We start from the raw sequence: 20527 nt of genomic DNA on the forward strand, positions 1-20527 counted from the left end.
ATTTGGAATTTTAAAGAAACTTATTATATTATAAATTTTCTAAAAACAGAAAGTTGAATTAAATTTTTTTTATGTTTTTTTTTTTTTAATCTTAATTCTTATATTTTATTTTGTAAATGTTTAATTATTCCATTTATTTATTAATTTGAAATTAATTTTTGTAAATTTTTGTGTCTTAATTATATAAATTAGTGTAGTGTCTATTTTAAAATTTCTTAATTATATATATACATCTTCTTATATTACAAAAAGATATCGCCGCCGCCGCCTCCGCCGCCGCCGCTGTTTCAAGAATTCTTGACCTAGGAGGGGGGAGTCCCCCCTCCTAAATTTTGAGGTTATGTTCGTTTTAAGGCTCTGAATTTAGCCGCAAGTCCGCCTCCCTCCTCTCATTTCCCCTCCTCCGTCAAAAATGACCTAAATTTTGAGGTTATGTTCGTTTCAAGACTCTGAATATAGCCGCAAGTCCCCTCCCCCGCCAGAAATGACCTAATTTTGAGGTTATGTTCGTTTTAAGGCTCTGAATATAGCCGCAAGTCCCCCTCCCTCCTCTCATTTCACCTCCTCCATCAAAAATGACCTAAATGACCCTTCCCTCATCTCTCTCTGTATTTCCCGCCAAAAATAGGGGGTTGGCGCGCGAAGCGCGCAGGGGGGCGTAGCCCCTCTAGTATATATATAAATATATATATATGTGCTTAATGACATCCCCCTTGAAAGTGTATATAAGGATCCATTTTGACCATTATTCCCTCGCATTTCCTCTTCATCTTTTGCTGAAGGAACATCGCTAGAGAAATGGCTTTCTCGTCAGTGTTCACCCTTTTCATCATTGCAATTGTGCAACAAAATTTGGCACAAACAATCATCAACAATGAAAGTGAGTTTTTACAAAACAAAAAGTATTATTCTTTCTTTTTCTTTTTAATATTACAAATTTTTTCTATTTTTTTCTTTTTTGTTTTTTATTTATTTTAATTTTATTTTTTCTATTTCATTTTTTTTTTTTAATTTTCTATTAATTTTTTTTTAAATTTTATTTTCTATTTATTTAATAATTTATTTTTTTCATTTCTTTTCAAATTAGTGAAATTTTATCGTTCCTAATTTTTTTTCTAGAAACAAATTTTCTATTTTTATTTTATTTACTGTAAAAAAAAAAAAAAATTTTTTCTAGAAACAAATTTTCTAATTTTATTTTATTTATTGTAAATAAAAATTTTTTTTCTAGAAACAAATTTTCAATTTTTATTTTATTTATTATAAATAAAAATTTTTTTTTCTAGAATAAAATTTTTTTATTTTATTTACTGTAAATAAAAAAATTTTTTTCTAGAAACAAATTTTCTATTTTTCTTTTATTTACTGTAAATAAAAAAATTTTTTTTCAGAAACAAAGTTTCTATTTTTCTTTTATTTACTGTAAATAAAAAAATTTTTTTCCAGAAAAAACTTTTCTATTTTTATTTTATTTACTGTAAATAAAAAATTTTTTTCTTTATTTTATGAAAATTTTTTTGCGATTTATAATAATAATAATAATAATAATAATAATAATAAATAGTGTTAACAATAATGATAAAAAATTAAAAAGAAATAAACAAAATTTTCTATTTATTTATTATAAATTTTTTTGTAAATTACAAATTTATTTATTTATTTATTTTTAACTATTTATGAATTAAAGAGAAAGTTTTTGCCTTGCTTTCGAAAGATATTTTCGAATTTTATTATTTTTGAACAGTCGAGACGCAAAATAAATATTGTATATATATGTTTTGACCAAAGATTTTAAAATCATAAATTTAAGGGCGATTATAAACATATTAAGGAAGGTATTATTTATTATACAAAAGATTATACGGCGCCAAATATTTTTCTATTCATCGCTCCAATGCCTGCGTCATAATTGTGTATTTTTAAGGATTAGGTGCGGATTTTCCTGCAAAATTTTATCTTTTATGATATTTGGAAAAAGTAATTTATAATTTTGTTTACGTGTCTAGTTAACTCAAAATTTCCATTGCATTTATTATTCTAATACATTTATTTATATTTATTTTCTAAAATAATAAAAATAATTTTTTTTTTAATTCAAAATTTTTTATTAGTTTGTTTTATTTTGTGAATTTTTTTTTTTGTTTTCAAATTTTATTATTTTTTTTTTTATTTTAAAAATAAAATATATTTTAAAAAAATTTACAGTATAAAAAAATCGTAAAAAATAGAGATTTAAAATTTGAAAAAAAAAGAACTAAAATTACGCAATTTTATTTTTTTGATTAATAACAAAAAAAATTTTTAATTATTACTTTCCAGACAATTGTCAATCTTTGTCAGTGCAAAATGGAAATGTAAGGAACATCCAAATTAATGGAATTCAAAAATTCAGCTTCAATTGTGGTAATGGATTTATTCCCGTTGGCAAAACAATTTCAACATGTTACAATGGACAATGGAGCAATCCAAATCCTTCCTGCGCTAGTAAGGAAAAATATATATATATATATATTTTTTTTTCAATAAAATATTTTTAATATATCTTTCAATTATATTTTTTAATTTTTTATTTTCAATTACAAATTTTTTTTATATTATTTTTTTTTCGATATCTTATTTTTTATTTTCTTTGCGTTTATTAGTTAAATTACAAAGTACAAAAAAAAAATGTATAAAATAAAAAAAAAAAAATCTGAATAGAAAGAGAAACAAAAATTATTCTATTTAATAAATTTGTGATTGTAAAATATTTTAATACTTTATTAATATATAAAAATTGAATACAGATGAAAATATTGTAAAAACAATAGAAAATGGATTTGTCACTTTAATCGATGATAAAAAATTACTTGCCGAATGTAAAGCTGGATTCGAACTTGTGGGAGAAAAAATAATTACTCTTGAATCAATTTGGCCAACTTGTGTTAATAAAAGTATGAATTTTTTTTTACATTTTTTTTTTATTATTATTTACAATTGAATATTATTCAATTTAATTAATTATTTATTTTTTATTTTATTTATTTGAACAGAAATGGGATTAAAATAAACAAATATAAATTAATTTATTTATTAGTAATCCAGTAAAGAATGTTAATGAATAATAATTCATTTAATTAATTTTTAATTAATTAATGTTTTTTTAATCAAATTTTGAAAATGGTAATTGTTTTTTTTTTTAATAATTTTTTTTAACGTTAATGTTTTTGTAAATCAAATTTTGAAAATGTGTAATTAATGTTTTTTTTTTTTATCTACTTTAAAAATGTTAATCAATATTTGTTATCTAATTCTAAAAATGTTAATCAATATTTGTTATCTAATTCTAAAAATGTTAATCAATATTTGTTATCTAATTCTAAAAATGTTAATTAATATTTGTTTTATCTACTTTTTAAAAATTGTAATTAAATATATTTTTTTATCAATTTTTTTTTTCTCACACTTAATATAAATGAAAATTCATTAATTGTGATAATTTTTTTTTGTTCTCTAGCTAATTATGGCTTAATAGATATCGATAATGGTGTTAAAAAATTTTTTAAAAATGGCCACACTCTTATATGTTATTATGTATGCAATGAGGGATATCAAATTTCTGGAAAAAATCAAATGATTTTTCTAAGTAATCGATGGTTTGGTACTTCACCCTCATGTATTCGTAAGTATTTCAAAAAAAAAAAAAAAAAAACAAATTCAATTTTCAAAAATTTGAATCTAAAAATAGTCTACGATATTTTTTTTTACTTGTTTTAAACAAAATTGAATTTTTAATTAATTTCTTTATTAAATTAAAAAATAAAATACAAAATTGAATTTTTAATTAATTTAATATTTATTAAATTAAAAACAAAAAAGTAGAATTTTTTAATTAATTAATTTACCAAACAGAAATACAAAATAGAATTTTTAATCAATTACTAATTAAATTAAAAGAATTAAAAGTAAAAAAGAGTAATTAAAAAAATTTAATGAAAACTTTTTGTAATTTAAATTCGAATTAAAAAAATTTTCTCACATAAAGTATATTTATAAAAATTAATTTTTTTTTGTATTTTCAAATAAATAGCAAAACAAAATATAAACGAAACTGAGGCAATTAATGTTAATATTAATTTGGAAAATGGAATTATCACAAAATCTGGTGAATTTTATGTTGCTGATTGCAATAGTGAATACATTCTTATTGGTGCCAAAGTATTTTCAACTTATACACCTGATGTTGTAAAGTGTATCAGTAAGTAGTATTTTATTTATTATTTAACAATAAAAAATTAATTATTTTCGAATTTATATGAAAAAAAGTTATTATCAAAAAAAAAAAAAAAAATTTATCTCTCTATTAATTTGAAAATTATATAATAATAAAATGCTTGGTCTGTCCTTCTGTCCTAACTTGAAGTTGGCCTTTTCTGATTTCACGTGCTTTTTTTTTTTTTTTAATTGTAATCTTATGCCGTGTCAAATTTGGACAATTCTTTTTCTCATTTTTGCCAAACTTGTATAATTGTGTTTCAAAATTTCGAAATAAGTTTCTTTAAAATTTCAAATTCGAAAATTCAATTCACGAAGCTCAAGTACACAACGTTTACCAACGAAAATTTTTTTCAAACTTGTATATTCATTCAAAAATTGTATACAAATAGAAAAAATTTATGATGAGAAAAAAGATGCGCCAGGAAATTTCGTACAAGATAGTAATTTGAAAAAAAAATATTTTTAAAAATTTATTTTTAAGGTACCAGGGGCCAACGAATATCTATTAAATATTAATTATAAAAACACAGGCCTCGAATCAACTTAAAGACACAAAAAAGTCGTTTTAGTCGATTTATATTCCAAAAAAAAGTGGATTTTCAAAGATTTAAAATTTTAGATGATTTCACTAAAACTTTATTAGAAAAAGCGGACAAAATATAATAATTTGAAAATCATTTTTAATTGAAAAATGGTATCAGATAGTTGAATTTTCAAAGAATATTATTAAAACAGTTAAATATAATTGAATTTCCTTAGAGTTATAATTGAAATTATTAAATTTCAAAAAAAAAATTTCGATGGATAATTTTAGAAAGAATTAAATTTTAGATGCTTTTAAATTCAAATTATTGAAAATTCAATTAATTTTGAATTCAAATTTTTGAGAATAATGAAATTTTATTTGATTTTAGTTTAAAAATTTTTGGGAAATAATTAAATTTCAATTGAAATTTAGGAAAATAATTGAATTTTAGTTAATTTTTAGTTGATTTTAAATTTAAATTGGGAAAATAATTGAATTTTAGTCGATTTTGAATTGAAATTTTTGAAAAAAATGGAATTTTTATTAAGAATTGAAAATTTTTAAAAAAATTTAATTTTAGTTGAATTTGAATTGGAAATTTTGAAAATAATTCAAATTTAATTGATTTTGAATTGAAATTTTTTAAAAAAATTAAATTTTTGTTAATTTTGGATTTAAAATTTTGAAAATAATTGAATTTTAGTTGATTTTGGATTGAAAAGTTTGTAAATAATTAAATTTTAGTTGATTTTGGATTTGAAAATTTTAAAAATAATTGAATTTTAATTAAAATTAAAATAATTGAATTTTTAGTTGATTTTGAATTTAAATTGTGAAAATAATTGAATTTTAGGTGATTTTGAATTGAAATTTTTGAAAAAAATGGAATTTTTATTAATTAAGAATTGAAAATTTTTTAAAAAATTTAATTTTAGTTAAATTTGAATTGGAAATTTTGAAAATAATTCAATTTTAGTTGATTTTAAAAAGAAATTTAAAAAAAAAATGAATTTTTGTTAATTTTGGATTTAAAATTTTAAAAATAGTTGAATTTTAGTTGATTTTGGATTAAAAATTTTAAAAATAATTGAATTTCAATTGAAATTTTGGAACATAATTGCATTTTAGTTTATTTTGAATTGAAAATTTTGAAAATAATTGAATTTCTATTGACATTTTGGAAAATAATTGAATTTTTGTCAATTTTGGATTAAAAATTTTAAAAATAATTGAATTTCAATTGAAATTTTGGAACATAATTGAATTTTAGTTTATTTTGAATTGAAAATTTTGAAAATAATTAAATTTCTATTGACATTTTCGATAATAATTGAATTTTTGTCAATTTTGGATTTAAAATTTTGAAAATAATTGAATTTTAGTTGATTTTGGATTGAAAATTTTAAAAATAATTGAATTTCAATTGTAATTTTGGAAAATTATTGAATTTTATTTGATTTTCAATTGAAATTTGAAAAATAATTGAATTTCAATTAATATTAAATTGAAACTTTGGAATGTAATTGAATTTTACTTGATTTTGGATTAAAAATTTTGAAAATAATGGAATTTTAGTTGATTTTGGATTGAAAATTTTAAAAATAATTGAATTTCAATTGTAATTTTGAAAAATAATTGAATTTTAGTTGATTTTGGATTGAAAATTTTAAAAATAATTGAATTTCAATTGTAATTTTGGAAAATAATTGAATTTTAGTTGATTTTCAATTGAAATTTTGGAAAATAATTGATTTTGAATTGAAAATTTTGGAAAATAATTGGATTTCAATTAAAATTCTTCAAAATAATTGAATTTTAATTGATTTTGAATTGAAAATTTTGGGAAATAATTGAATTTTATTTGATTTTGAATTGAAAATTTGGAAAATAATTTAATTTCAGTTTAAATTTTGGAAAATAATAATTGTACATTAGTTGAATTTTATTTGATTTTGAATTGAAATTTTCAAAAATTATTGGATTGTAGTAAATTTTGAATTGAAATTTTCGAAAATTATTTGATTATAGTAAATTTTAAATTGAAATTTTCAAAAATTATTGAATTTAGTTGATTTTGAATTGAAAATTTTAAAAATAATTGAATTTCAGTTCATTTTGAATTGAAAATTTTGGGAAATAATTGGATTTTAATTGAAATTTTAGATAATAATTTAATTTAAGTTCATTTTTTATTGAAAATTTGGATAATTAATTTTGAATAGAAATTTTAGAAAATAATTGAATTTTATTTCATTTTAAATTGAAAACTTGGTAAATAATTAAATTTTAAATTGAAAATTTTGGATAATTATTGGATTTTTAATTTGATTTTGAATTAAAATTTCGGGTAATAATTGAATTTTAGTTTATTTTGAATTGAAATTTTTCAAAAAATAATTCAATTTTATTGTGATATTTTTTTTGTTTTAAATTATAAACAACCCGTGTGGAAAAAGCCACGATCTTGCCCTCAAGAGTTCGGGGCCCCCGGCGGGGGCCCATGAGGGCTGATCCATATGGCGAATCCATGAGGGGCCCCGCATGGATCGCCCTCATGATCGATTAGCAAAATTTTCTAAGTCCAAAAGTCAAATATTTTTTTATCACCAAAAAATTAATGTTTATAATGATTCACAACAATGAAAAACGCGTTTTTAATTAAAATATATTTTCACTTTTTTTGAAAATAACACTCACACTTATGGCGAATCCATGAGGGGCACCGTAGGGGCCCCGCATGGATCGCCCTCATGATCGATTAGCAAAATTTTCTAAGTCCAAAAGTCAAATATTTTTTCATCAACAAAAAATGAATGTTTCCAATGATTCAAAACAACGAAAAACGCGTTTTTAATAAAAATATATTTACACTTTTTTGAAAATTCACCTGAGATGATTGATGATAATAATCATAAAGCATATAATTAATTATATTTTATAAATTGCATTTGATTGGAAAATATAATTTAATATCTTAACTTTAACTAAATGATGTTAAGCACTTTTCTTTGTTAGGTATTTTTGAAGTTTAAATAGCATCAAGAAGTTAGCATTCGTTTTGAAGTAGCGTACGTAGCGTAGTTGGTAAAGCGTTAGACTCATAGTCCGTAGGTCGTAGGTTCGATTCCCCCCATGCGTTAGATTTATTTATTTCTCAGGTTTGCGTTTAATCATTAATTCTATGTATGAATTAATTGAAAAATGAAAATATCCGTTAATAGTATGCATAAATTAAATATTTTTTAATTTTTTAATTAATTAATTTATTATTACTTTTAATTATATCCGACAGTTAATTAATTAGAACGTTAATTAATAAATTCAATTTGAGTAAGAATTTAATTTAAAATTGAATAATTATTAAATAAATATGTTATTTATTCATAACTTAAGCTTATTTATTATTAATTAACTTTTATTATTAATATTATTGATTAAAAAACATTATGGCAAACTTGAGGGCAAGATGAGGGCAAACGTGAGGGCCCATAAGGGCGCCCGTAGGGGCACCCTCATGGATCGCCCATGCGGGCGCCCTCATCGATGAGCATGTCGTTTCCATGAGGGGCCCCTATGGATCATCCATATGCGGCCCTCATGGCATGAGGGCGATCCATAAGGGCCCCCGCTGGGGGCCCACATCACTTTTCCACACGGGAATTGTTAAATTTCATAAAAATTTGAATTGAAAAATAATTTTGATATAATCGAATTTGTGATGTATTTCATTAAAATTAATTAAAAATAATTAAGTTAGTGAAGAATCATTTTAGTTGAAAATTTGTTAAATAATTGAATTGAAGAAGATCTGAAGAAGATCTACATTTTATACTAAAAAAAAATGTATTTTATTTACATTTTTTTTCAAATGTAAAAAAAAATGTCGCATTTTATTAAAATAAGTCGATAAAAGTCGTATTTTTGAAAAAAAAGTCGTATATAATCGGAGGCCTGTAAAACATATAATTTTCATTATTATCATTTAATATGTAATAATATTCTAATAAATTAAATTATTATTGATAATATTAATTTTTAATTTCTTTATAACGAACAATTAAGTACTCAATTTGGCGCTCTTGCGCGCGTTTAATTTTCCTAGTAAATCAATAAAAATTTAGTGTAAATAAAATAATATTTTAAAATGTTTATTAAATGTAAAAATTGTATTTTTTTTTTAATTTCTACAATTACTTTCAGAATCGGAAATCCAGCATAATGTAAATTTAGATAATGGAATAATCAATGCTTCTGACAATGGACGTAAATATACATTCCAATGTAACGATGGATTTAAATTGCATGGAGAACAAGAAATTCGTTTCATCAACAATCAATGGACAGCACCTGTTCCTCTTTGCCTTCGTGAGTTGAAATCTTTTTTTTTTTTTAATTCAATTGTATAAAAATAACTTAAAATTCACTTTGTTTTTAATTTTAGCAATTAAAACCATCCCCAATGGAAAGGGAATAATGAATATTGATGGAACAATAACATTTACATGCAATTTTGGATTCATTTTGTACGGAAATCCAATTGCTCAAAATTTACCCAATGCAGCAGTTCCATTTTGCATTTGTAAGTATTTTTTTATTTATTTTTTTTTTTTTTGACATTATTAAAATAGTGGAATATAATTTTTTTTTTCTATAGCTACCAATGATTTGGTACTTGAAAATGGAAAAGTTGATGTAACAATTGTTTCCACTGGTTATCAATTGGTATACAAATGCAATGATATGTATCAACTTGTCGGTGATGAGAAAAATATGATTTTGACAAAACAAGAAATTATCAATAAACCACAATGTGTTCGTAAGTATTATTAGAATTTTTTAATTCTTTTTTTTTTTAATTTAGAATTTTTTTTTTTTTTTTTAATTTATTTATTTATTCTAAATATACTGATGAATTTTTATTTGGCAAAATTCTTTATTTTACATTTTTATTGAATAAAAAAAAGTAATTTTTGACTAAAACTAAAAATTCAATTTTTGCCTTTAATTTCTAATAGATTCTTGAGTATGAGAAATAATTTAAAAAAAATTTTAAACAATAATCTCTTGAAATTTAATTATACTTTTTTGAAATTTTACAGCCAAGAATAAAACTCCCGATACACAAGTCATCGATATTAAAATTCCAAATGGTATTCATTTGAATAATGGAATTTTCCAAATTTCTGATAATGGATATACCTACACATTCCAATGTAACGATGGATTTAAATTGCATGGAGAACAACAAATTCGTTTCATTAACAATAAATGGACAGCGGCTGTTCCCCTTTGTCTTCGTGAGTTGAAAAAAAAAATTTTTTTTTTCTTTTTTCAATTAATTAATTTTTAAATTCAATTAATAAAATTTGTTTATTGTACTTTAAAGTTGATTCGAGATTTAAATTTAAAATTCATTTATTCTGTAATTCAATTATATTTTATTCAATAACTTTGTAATTTACTTAAATATTTTATTGAATATTATTTTAATATTTTAAATTTAAATATTTAAGTTATTATTATTATTATTATTATTATTATTATTATTATTATTATTATTATTATTAATATTATTTTATTATTATTATTATTATTATTATTATTCAGGGTGTCTAACGGTCAGAAATAAGTCAGGGAATTTATTTAATTTTACAAAACTAAAAATAATTTATCAAATAATTTTAGACCACATTTTTTTAAAAATGTAATTGACTTTCAGGAGAGTTATAATTGAAATTATTAAATTTAAAAAAAAATTTTGCATAGGAAATTTTAAAAATAATTTAATTTTATAATTTTTTATTGTGAAATTTTTGATAATAATTTAATTTTATTTCATTTTTGGATGTAAATTTTGAAAAATAATTGAAATTAGTTTATTTTTAATTGAAATTTTAGAAAATAATTGAATTTTAATTGATTTTGAATTTGAAATTTTTGAAAAAAATTGAATTTTTGTTAATTATGGATTTAAAATTTTGAAAATAGTTGCATTTTAGTTGATTTTGGATTGAAAAGTTTGTAAATAATTAAAATTTTAGTTGATTTTGGATTGGAAATTTTTAAAATAATTGAATTTCAATTGAAATTTTGGAAAGTAATTGAATTAAAATTGAAAATAATTGAATTTTAGTTGATTTTCAATTGAAAATTTTTAAAATAATTGAATTTTAATTGAAATTTTAGAAAATAATTGAATTTTAGTTGATTTTGAATTGAAAATTTTGAAAATAATTGAATTTTGGTTGATTTTAAATTGCAAATTTTGGAAAAGAATTGAATTTCAATTGGAATGTTTGGAAAATAATTGAATTTTTGTTAAAACTAATTGAATATAAAATGATTTTGAATTAAAATTTTGACAAATAATTGAATTTTAATTAAAATTTTAGATAATAATTGAATTTTAATTGAAATTTTGAAAAATAATTGTAATTAGTTTATTTTTAATTGAAATTTTAGAAAATAATTGAATTTTAATTGAAATTTTGAAAAATAAATGAAATTAGTTTATTTTTAATTGAAATTTTAGAAAATAATTGAATTTTAATTGAAATTTTGAAAAATAATTGAATTTTAATTAAAATTTTGGAAAATAATTGAATTTTAATTGAAATATGGGATGGAAAATTTTGAATATAATTGAATTTCAGAAGATTTTGTTAATTTTCAGAAAATAATTTAATTTTACAAAACTAAAAATAATTTATCAAATAATTTTAGACAACATTTTTTAAAATATAATTGAATTTCAGGAGAGTTATAATTGAAATTATTAAATTTAAAAAAAAAATTTGGATGAGATATTTTATAAATAATAAAATTTTATAAGCTTTCATATTAAAATTTTTGATAATAATTTAATTTTACTTTATTTTTGTATATAAATTTTGAAGATAATTGAATATTAGATGATTTTGAATTAAAATTTTTCAAAATAATTGAATTTCAATTGATTATTAATTAAAATTTTTCAAAATAATTGAATTTTAATTGAAATTTTAAAAAATAACTAAATGTTATTTTATTTTGGATACAAATTTAGAAAATAATTGAATTTTATTTTGATGTTAAATTTAAAATTTTTGAAAGTAATTGAATTTCATTTGTTTTTGAATTGAAAATTTTTAAAATAATTGAATTTCAATTGAAATTTTGGAAAATTATTGAATTTCATTTGTTTTTGAATTGAAAATTTTTAAAATAATTGAATTTCAATTGAAATTTTGGAAAATTATTGAATTTTAGTTGATTTTGAAATGAAATTTGGAAAATAATTAAATTTCAATTAATATTAAATTGAAACTTTGGAAAGTAATTGAATTTTACTTGATTTTGAATTGAAAATTTTAAAAATAATTGAATTTTGGTTAATTTTAAATTTCAAATTTTGAAAATAATTGAATTTTAGTTAATCTTAAATTGCAAATTTTGGAATATAATTGAATTTCAATTGAAAATAATTGAATTTTAGTTGATTTTCAATTGAAAAATTTGGAAAATAATTGAATTTTAGTTGATTTTGAATTGAAATTTTTTTAAAAAAAAGGAATTTTTATTAATTAAGAATTGAGAATTTAAAAAAAAAATTGAATTTTAGTTGAATTTGAATTGAAAATTTTGAAAATAATTCAATTTTAATTGATTTTGAATTGAAAATTTTGAAAATAATTCAATTTTAATTGATTTTGAATTGAAATTTTTGAAAAATATTGAATTTTTGTTAATTATGGATTTAAAATTTTAAAAATAGTTGCATTTTAATTGATTTTGGATTGAAAAGTTTGTAAATAATTAAATTTTAGTTGGTTTTTGGATTGGAAATTTTAAAAATAATTGAATTTCAATTGAAATTTTGGAAAATTATTGAATTTTAGTTGATTTTGAATTGAAATTTGGCAAATAATTAAATTTCAATTAATATTAAATTGAAACGCTCGTAAAGTAATTGAATTTTACTTGATTTTGGATTAAAAATTTTAAAAATAATTGAATTTTGGTTGATTTTAAATTGCAAATTTTGGGTAATAATTGAATTTCAATTTTTAATTTTTTACAGCCGAGAATAAAACTCCCAATACACATGTTGTCGTTATTAATATTGCAACTGGTATTCATTTGAATAATGGAATTTTCCAAATTTCTGATAATGGATATACCTACACATTCCAATGTAACGATGGATTTAAATTGCATGGAGAACAACAAATTCGTTTTATTAATAATCAATGGACAGCACCAGTTCCCCTTTGTCTTCGTGAGTAGAAATAAAAAATTTCATTTTAAAAAAAAGTATACAAATAAATAAATATTTAATTAATTATTAAATAAATAATATTTTTTTTTTAAGAAAAAGAAATTTATATGTCTTAACTTTTTTTTTTTCGAAATTATTACAGCTGCCAATCCCAGTACACAAGATATTGATGTTAATCAAAAAGGTACGTTAATGTTAATAAATTATTACAAATTTTTATAATTAAACATAATACAAATAATAATATAATATTATAATAATTATTATTAATTTATTAAATGTATTTATTAAATTTTGTTTATAAAATTCAAATTTATTAACAATATATTTTTTTTTGAATAAAGAAGATAATATCAAAAGTTTTAATGTATTTTTTTTTTTTTTGAATTTAGCAATTAAAACCATTCCCAATGGAAAGGGAGTAATGAATATTGATGGAACAATAACATTTACATGTAATTTTGGATTTACTTTGTATGGAAATCCAATTGCTCAAAATTTACCCAATGCAGCAGTTCCAATTTGTGTTCGTAAGTATTTTTTTATTTATTTTTTTTTTTTTGAAATTATTAAAATAGTGGAATATAATTTTTTTTTCTATAGCTACCAATGATTTGGTACTTGAAAATGGACATGTTGGTGTAAAAATTGTATCCACTGGTTATGAATTGGTATACAAATGTAATGATATGTTTCAACTTGTTGATAAACAGAAAGGTTTCCTTTTGAATGGAGAACCAATTCCCTATATACCACAATGTGTTCGTAAGTATTATTAGAATTTTTTAATTTAGAAATTAAAAAAAAAAAAAAAAATTAATTCCAAATTATTGATGGTGATAATAAATTATATTTATTAAAATATATAATTACCTTTTTTTGGTAAATAAATTTTTTTTTTTTTATTAAAAATATTTTATTTAATAAATAAAATAATTATTTTCGCTATCGAATTTTTATTTTACGGTCATTTTCATTAAATTTTATATTATATATTTTTGAATTTGTTATAGAAATAAAAATAAATAAAATTTATATATGTTATTTTAGCTGTTTGTCAAACTCTTTTTATTAAAAATGGATGGGTTGAAAGTAATAATCAATCAAATATTGCACATTTTGGTTGTTGTGATGGATTCCAACTTCAGGGATCAACTGAATCGACTTGCGTCAATGGACATTGGATTAATCCAATCCCTGTGTGCATTCGTAAGTTTTTTTTTTTTTTAAGAATACAAATATTACAATTTATTTATTCGAATAATTTTAGAAATGACTCAAAAAAAAAAAAAATTTTTTAATTAATTTTTAAATAATTGGAAAAAAAGTGAATTTTTAATTTAAGAATAATTTTTTTTTTAACAACTCTTATAATTATACATAAAAATAGTAAATTAAATTGAATTTTTTTTTTTTGGGAATATAAAAATAATTTGAATATAATTTAATTTTACAGCTCTCTGCAAAGAAATTACATTAATGAATGGTAAAGCAACATTTAATAAAGAATCAACAACATTTAGTTGCAATCCCGGTTTTTATTTGTTGGGAGCAGAAGAAACTGTTTGCAATAATGGACAATGGATGGCAGACACTCCAGTTTGTATTCGTAAGTATTTTTATCTTTTTTTTTTGGTTTTTTTAATTTTCAAAAATTATAATTTTTCTTTCTTATAAATTAACAAAAAAAGAAAATATTTTTTTTTTTTTTTTTTTGAAAAATAATTTAATTTACAAAATAATTGTATTTTGCAAAACAATAATTGAATTTTAAAACTTTATTGAATTTTGAAAAAAAATTAATTAATTAATTAACAAAAAAAAAGAATATTTTAATTCAATAAGTTTACAAAAAAAAAAAAAAATTATTGTATTGGGAATAATTACAAAAAAAAAAAAAATTTATTATTCTTAAATCAAAAATATATATTTTTAATTTTTTACTTTTCTTTCTCCACAGCTAATTGTCCTGCGTTACAAATTGAAAATGGATTTTATCAAATAGATGAAAATAAACAAATCTTTCAATTCGGCTGTAATGCTGGCTTTGAATTAATAGGAAGCAGTGAAATTTCCTGCAGTTATGGACAATGGTCTAAGCCTGCTCCAGTTTGCGTTGGTAATTATTTATTTTCATTACTTTATCAGGATTTCTAACAACTGCTAGAAAAAAAAAAATTTCTCTTACTTTTCACTCACTTTTCCCTGACTTAAATTACACTAAAAAAAAATTTTATTTTTATCAAATAAAATTTATTTTGATACAATTAAATCATTTACCCGTCTATTATTCACTAATTTCATATATTTATTTGAAACCAAATAAATAATGTTTCGTAAAAAATCAAATATTTAAGTGAAATAAATAAACAAATATTTGGTAACGTACAAATATTCTCAATATTTAATTTAAAAGAATTTTTACGACGTCAAATTTTAAATTATCGAATTTTTATTTAATAAAATTATATAAAACAGAATTTCTACTAAATTGAATTTCAAATTAATACAATTTCAAATTTAACAGAATTTATGTCACGAAAAATTGCATATAAAGAACAATTTTTTTTAACAGAATTGTTATTTTAGTAAATTTCGTTTTTTCAAAATATTTACTTAATAAAAATTTTCATTGAATAAATCCACAATTAACAGAATTTCTATTTAACAAAATTCTTAATTAACTAAAGTTTTTATTAAAAAAAATTTTAATTCCAACTAATTCTTATTTAACAGAATTTTCTCATTTGAGAAAAATTCTACTTAGTTCCTTTTTTTTTTGTCAATTTTTCAAGACATAAATTTCGTTAAATTAAAATTATATTAATTTAAAATTTTTTTAAAAAAAAGTATTAGAAAAAATGCTTTATAAGAGTTCTGATAAATAGAAATTAAATCGAATTTTAGTTAAATGTAAATTGAAAATTTTGCATAATATAAATTCCAGATTATACAATTTTGCTAAATTGAAATTCGACAATTTAAAATTCGACGCCGTTAAAATTTTTATTAATTTAAATGTGGGTATTAGTATTGAATAATAAATTTCAATTCAAAGTCAACTAAAATTCGATTAATTTCAAAAAATTCATTTTAAATTCAAGTAAAATTCAATTATTTTCAAAAGTTTCAATTAAAAATCAACCAAAATTCAATTATTTTCAAAATTTTCAATCCCAAAATTAACAATAATTCAATTATTTTCCAAAATGTCAATTGAAATTCAATTATTTTTAAAAATTTTAATCCAAAATTATGTACAATTTAATTATTTTCCAAAATTTCAATTCAAACTCAATTAAAATTCAATTATTTCCAAAAATTTAAATTTAAATTCAACTAAAATTCAATTATTTTCTAAAATTTTAATTAAAATTCAATTATTTTCAAATTTTTCTATTAAAAATAAAATAAAATTCAATTATTTTCAAAATTAATATCTAAAATCAACTAAAATTTAATTAATTCAATTCAATTCAATTATTTTCAAAATTTTCAATACAAAATCAACTGAAACTCAATTATTTTTAAAATTTTCCATTCAAACTCAACCAAAATTCAATTGTTTTTAAAAATTTCAATTCAATATCAACTAAAATTTAATTATTTTCAAAATTTTCAATTCAAAATCAATTAAAATTCAATTATTTTCAAAATTTTCAATCTAAAATTATCAAAAATTTAATTGTTTACCAAAATTTCAATTGAATTCAATTCTTTTCTGTATTTTTTTAATCAAAAATTAACTAAAATTCAATTATTTTCCAAAATTTCAATTCAAAATCAACTAAAATTCAATTATTTTAAAAATTTTCCATTCAACCTCAACCAAAATTCAATTGTTTTTAAAAATTTCAATTCAATATCATCTAAAATTCAATTATTTTAAAAATTTTCCATTCGACCTCAACCAAAATTCAATTGTTTTTAAAAATTTCAATTCAATATCAACTAAAATTCAATTATTTTCCAAATTTTCAATCTAAAATTATCAAAAATTTAATTGTTTACCAAAATTTCAATTGAATTCAATTCTTTTCTGAATTTTCAATCCAAAATTAACTAAAATTCAATTATTTTTCAAAATTTCAGTTCAAAATCAACTAAAATTCAATTATTTTCTAAAATTTTAATTAAAATTCAATTATTTTCTAAAATTTTAATTAAAATTCAATTATTTAAAAAAATTTCAATTCAAAATCAACTAAAATTCATTTATTTTCCAAAATTTCAATTCCAAATAGACAAAAATTTCTAAACTAAATTAATTTCTAGACTAAATTTTCTAAAATTTCAATTGAAATTCAATTATTTACAAAATTTGCAATTTAAAATCAACTAAAATTCTATTATTTTCAACAGTTTCAATCCAAAATCAACTACAATTTTAACTAAAATACAATTATTTTCCAAAATTTAAACTGAATTTCAATTATTTTACAAATTTTCAATTTAAAATCTACTAAAATTCAATTATTTTCAAAATTTGCTATTTAAAATCAACTAAAATTCAATTATTTTTAAAATTTTCGATTTAAAATCAATTATTTTCCACATTTTCAATTCAAAATCAATTATTTTCCAAAATTTCAATTCAAAATCAACTAAAATTCAATTATTTTAAAAATTTTGCCATTCAACCTCAACCAAAATTTAATTTTTTTTTAAAATTTCAATTCAATATCAACTAAAATTGAATTATTTTCAAAATTTTCAACCTAAAATTATCAAAAATTTAATTATTTTTGAAAATTTCAATTGAATTCAATTCTTTTCGAAATTTTCAATCCAAAATTAAGTAAAACCTAATTATTTTTAAAATTTTCAATTTAAAATTAACAAAAATTCAATTATTTTCCAAAATTTCAATTAAAAATCAATTAATATTCAATTATTTTGAAAAATTTTAATTCAAAATTATATAAAATTTCCTTTTTTTTCAAAATATCAATTGAAATTCAATTATTTTCAATATTTTCAATCCAAAATCAACTAAAATTCAATTATTTTCCAAAATGTCAACTAGAATTTAATTATTTTCTAAAATTTCAACTAAAATTCAATTGTTTTTAAAAATTTCAATTTAAAAGCTTCTAAAATTTCCCATCTGAAAATTTTTTGAAATTTATTAATTCCAATTATAACTCTTCTGAAATTCAATTATTTTTTATCTGAAAATATTTTTCGCTCAAAAAGTTTTGAAATTATTGTATTATTGTTTTCAATTTCTAATAAATTTTTTAGTGAAATCATTAAAAAAAATAATAAATTAAAAATCACTTGAATTTGAATTAATTTCAAAAATTAAAATTGTAAAGTATTGCGTGTAATTTTTTTTTCACCATAAAAAATTAAAAACTATGAAAAATTTTAATTCAAATAAATTACTTAAATCAGGCAGATTTTGTAGTATATCAAATTTTTTAAATTAATACAATTTCAAATTTAACGGAATTTATATTAATAAAAAAAAAAAAAAAAAAAAAAATTTTCATAAAGAAAAAATTTTTTTAACAGAATTTTTATTTTAGTAAATTTTGATTTATCAAAATATTTACTTAATAAGAATTGTCATTGATTAAATCCACAATTAACAGAATTTCTATATAACAAAATTCTTTATTAACCAAAGTTTTTTATTAAAGAAAATTTTAATTCCAACTAATTTTTATTTAACAGAATTTTCTCATTTAAGAAAAATTCTACTTAGTTTCTTTTTGTCAATTTTTCCAGACATAAATTTCGTTAAATTGAAATTATATTAAATTAAAATTTTAAAAACTATAAGAAAATTATAAGAGTTTTGCTAAATAGAAATTAAATCGAATTTTAGTTAAATGTAAATTGAAAATTTTGCAATAATATAAATTCCACTTTATACAATTTTCAAAAATAGAAATTCGATAATTTAATATTCGACGGTGTAAAATTTTTTATAAATTAAATTTCGGTATTAGCAATTAAATAATAAATTATTCGTATTAATGAATAATTTACTTTATTTGAAGTTAAAACCGCTAAAATAAAATTCAAATAATTTTTGATTTATATTAAAAAACCAAATATTTCACTGCAAAAAAATTAATTAATTGTTATACAAGTTTAAAAATTTCATTTATTCAATAAATAGTAGTAAATAATTATTTACTTAATGAATATATTTTCACATGCTTAATAATTGAGTGTGAAGGACAACTTTTTAATTTGCATTTGCTTTGGGGAAAAAAAGTAAAATTTTTTTTTTTTTTTTAAACTTATAGTTACTTTAATAATTTATTTATAAAAAATTCCAGAAAATTAAAGAAATTCCCTGACTTTTCCCTGACCGTTAGAGTAAATTAAATTTTTAATGTTTAATAATTTAATTTTGTTTTTTTTTTTATTTTTAGCTGCTTGCCAACCTCTTCATATAAATAATGGAGTGGCAAAAATGAATAAGGATTTCACTGTTGTTCGAGTACAATGTAACTCTGGTTATGTACTCATTGGTTCACAGGAAATTAAATGTAACGCTGGACAATGGAATACATCAGTTCCAACTTGTACTCGTAAGTAATTTTATTATTTTCTTTTTTATTTTTTTACTTTGTTTTTTATTTTTTCAATTTTCTTTTTTATTTTTCGATTTTTTTAATTTTATGTTTAATTTTTTGTTTCTTTTTTATTTTTATTTTTTTTTTATTTTCTTTTTTCTTTTTTCTTTTTTGAATTTAAAAAAAAAGAACTACAATCTCCCTTTAAATTTAATGTAGAAAAAATTTTACATAAATTTTTTTAAGAATATATCATTAACCGAAGAAATTATGAAACAAAAATTATTGTAATTTTTTTCCATTTTTTCTTCAACAAAAATTGTAATTAAAAAAGAAATTTTCTTCAAAAATATATTGTGAACATTGAAATTTTTCTCTACAAAAAAATATTTTTTTTAAAAAAAAAGCTAATTATTATTCAATAATTCCGGCCTCGGATCGACTTTAAGAAGCAAAAAAAAAGTCGTTTTTAGAAATAAATAAATAAATTTACGATTAAAATATATAAAATAAAAAAGGTTTTTTTTTTCTTTAGAGTTTTTTGTTTCGTTGCTTTTTAAAAAAAAAAAAAAAAAAAAAAAACGATTTCTTCTTTTTACAGCTTTGTGCGAAGCAGTTCAAACCTATGGTATCCAAGTTGAGAAAAAAGATTTATTAAAATATAATTGTCAAATTCATTAAAAGAAATTATTATATTCTTTTAATATTATAACAAAAAAAAAAAAAAATGTACAAAGTTACTTTTATATATATTTTTGTAAATATGTCAATTTTTTTTTCTTTTTTAAATAATGACAATAACGAAACTGACCGAATTAATTTTAAGAAGACATTTATATAAATACAAAAAAAGAAAAACAAAAAAAAAAACAATTTTTAAATGTAAAAAAAAAAAAAATCTTTTTCCTAATCCTATTAAAAATGTTAATTAACTATTTCAATTTTCAGGATTTA

General features: G+C 19.0%; 1 protein-coding gene across 3 annotated transcripts; it reads left to right on the top strand.

The window, feature by feature from the left end:
- The first annotated feature begins 712 nt into the window (after positions 1-712).
- On the top strand, positions 713-20383 carry LOC127290167 (sushi, von Willebrand factor type A, EGF and pentraxin domain-containing protein 1-like). 3 transcript variants are annotated; one of them, XM_051318591.1, is made up of 18 exons: positions 713-880; positions 2320-2484; positions 2787-2933; positions 3497-3661; positions 4070-4237; positions 8984-9148; positions 9225-9362; positions 9438-9599; positions 9883-10080; positions 12843-13040; positions 13183-13224; positions 13433-13570; positions 13644-13805; positions 14091-14249; positions 14497-14649; positions 15001-15159; positions 19430-19588; positions 20175-20383. In XM_051318591.1, the coding sequence occupies exons 1-18, from the start codon at positions 799-801 to the stop codon at positions 20252-20254; spliced, it is 2640 nt and encodes an 879-aa protein (XP_051174548.1). In that variant the 5' UTR covers positions 713-798; the 3' UTR covers positions 20255-20383. The 3 variants fall into 3 exon arrangements, with proteins under 3 accessions (XP_051174548.1, XP_051174550.1, XP_051174549.1); XM_051318593.1 differs by lacking the exon at positions 12843-13040; XM_051318592.1 differs by lacking the exon at positions 2787-2933.
- The last annotated feature ends 144 nt before the right edge of the window (positions 20384-20527 follow it).

Source organism: Leptopilina boulardi, unplaced genomic scaffold (assembly GCF_019393585.1).
Source record: "Leptopilina boulardi isolate dan_hultmark-lab unplaced genomic scaffold, ZJU_Lbou_2.1 LbouV2_55, whole genome shotgun sequence".
NCBI lineage: Eukaryota > Metazoa > Arthropoda > Insecta > Hymenoptera > Figitidae > Leptopilina > Leptopilina boulardi.

Excerpts from the sequence above, each read along its gene's own strand:
- LOC127290167 (XM_051318591.1), top strand. The coding sequence starts at position 799 with ATGGCTTTCTCGTCAGTGTTCACCCTTTTCATCATTGCAATTGTGCAA. Across the intron at positions 3,662-4,069 it reads TACTTCACCCTCATGTATTC|CAAAACAAAATATAAACGAA; the intron begins GTAAGTATTTCA and ends TCAAATAAATAG. Across the intron at positions 14,250-14,496 it reads TCCAATCCCTGTGTGCATTC|CTCTCTGCAAAGAAATTACA; the intron begins GTAAGTTTTTTT and ends TTAATTTTACAG.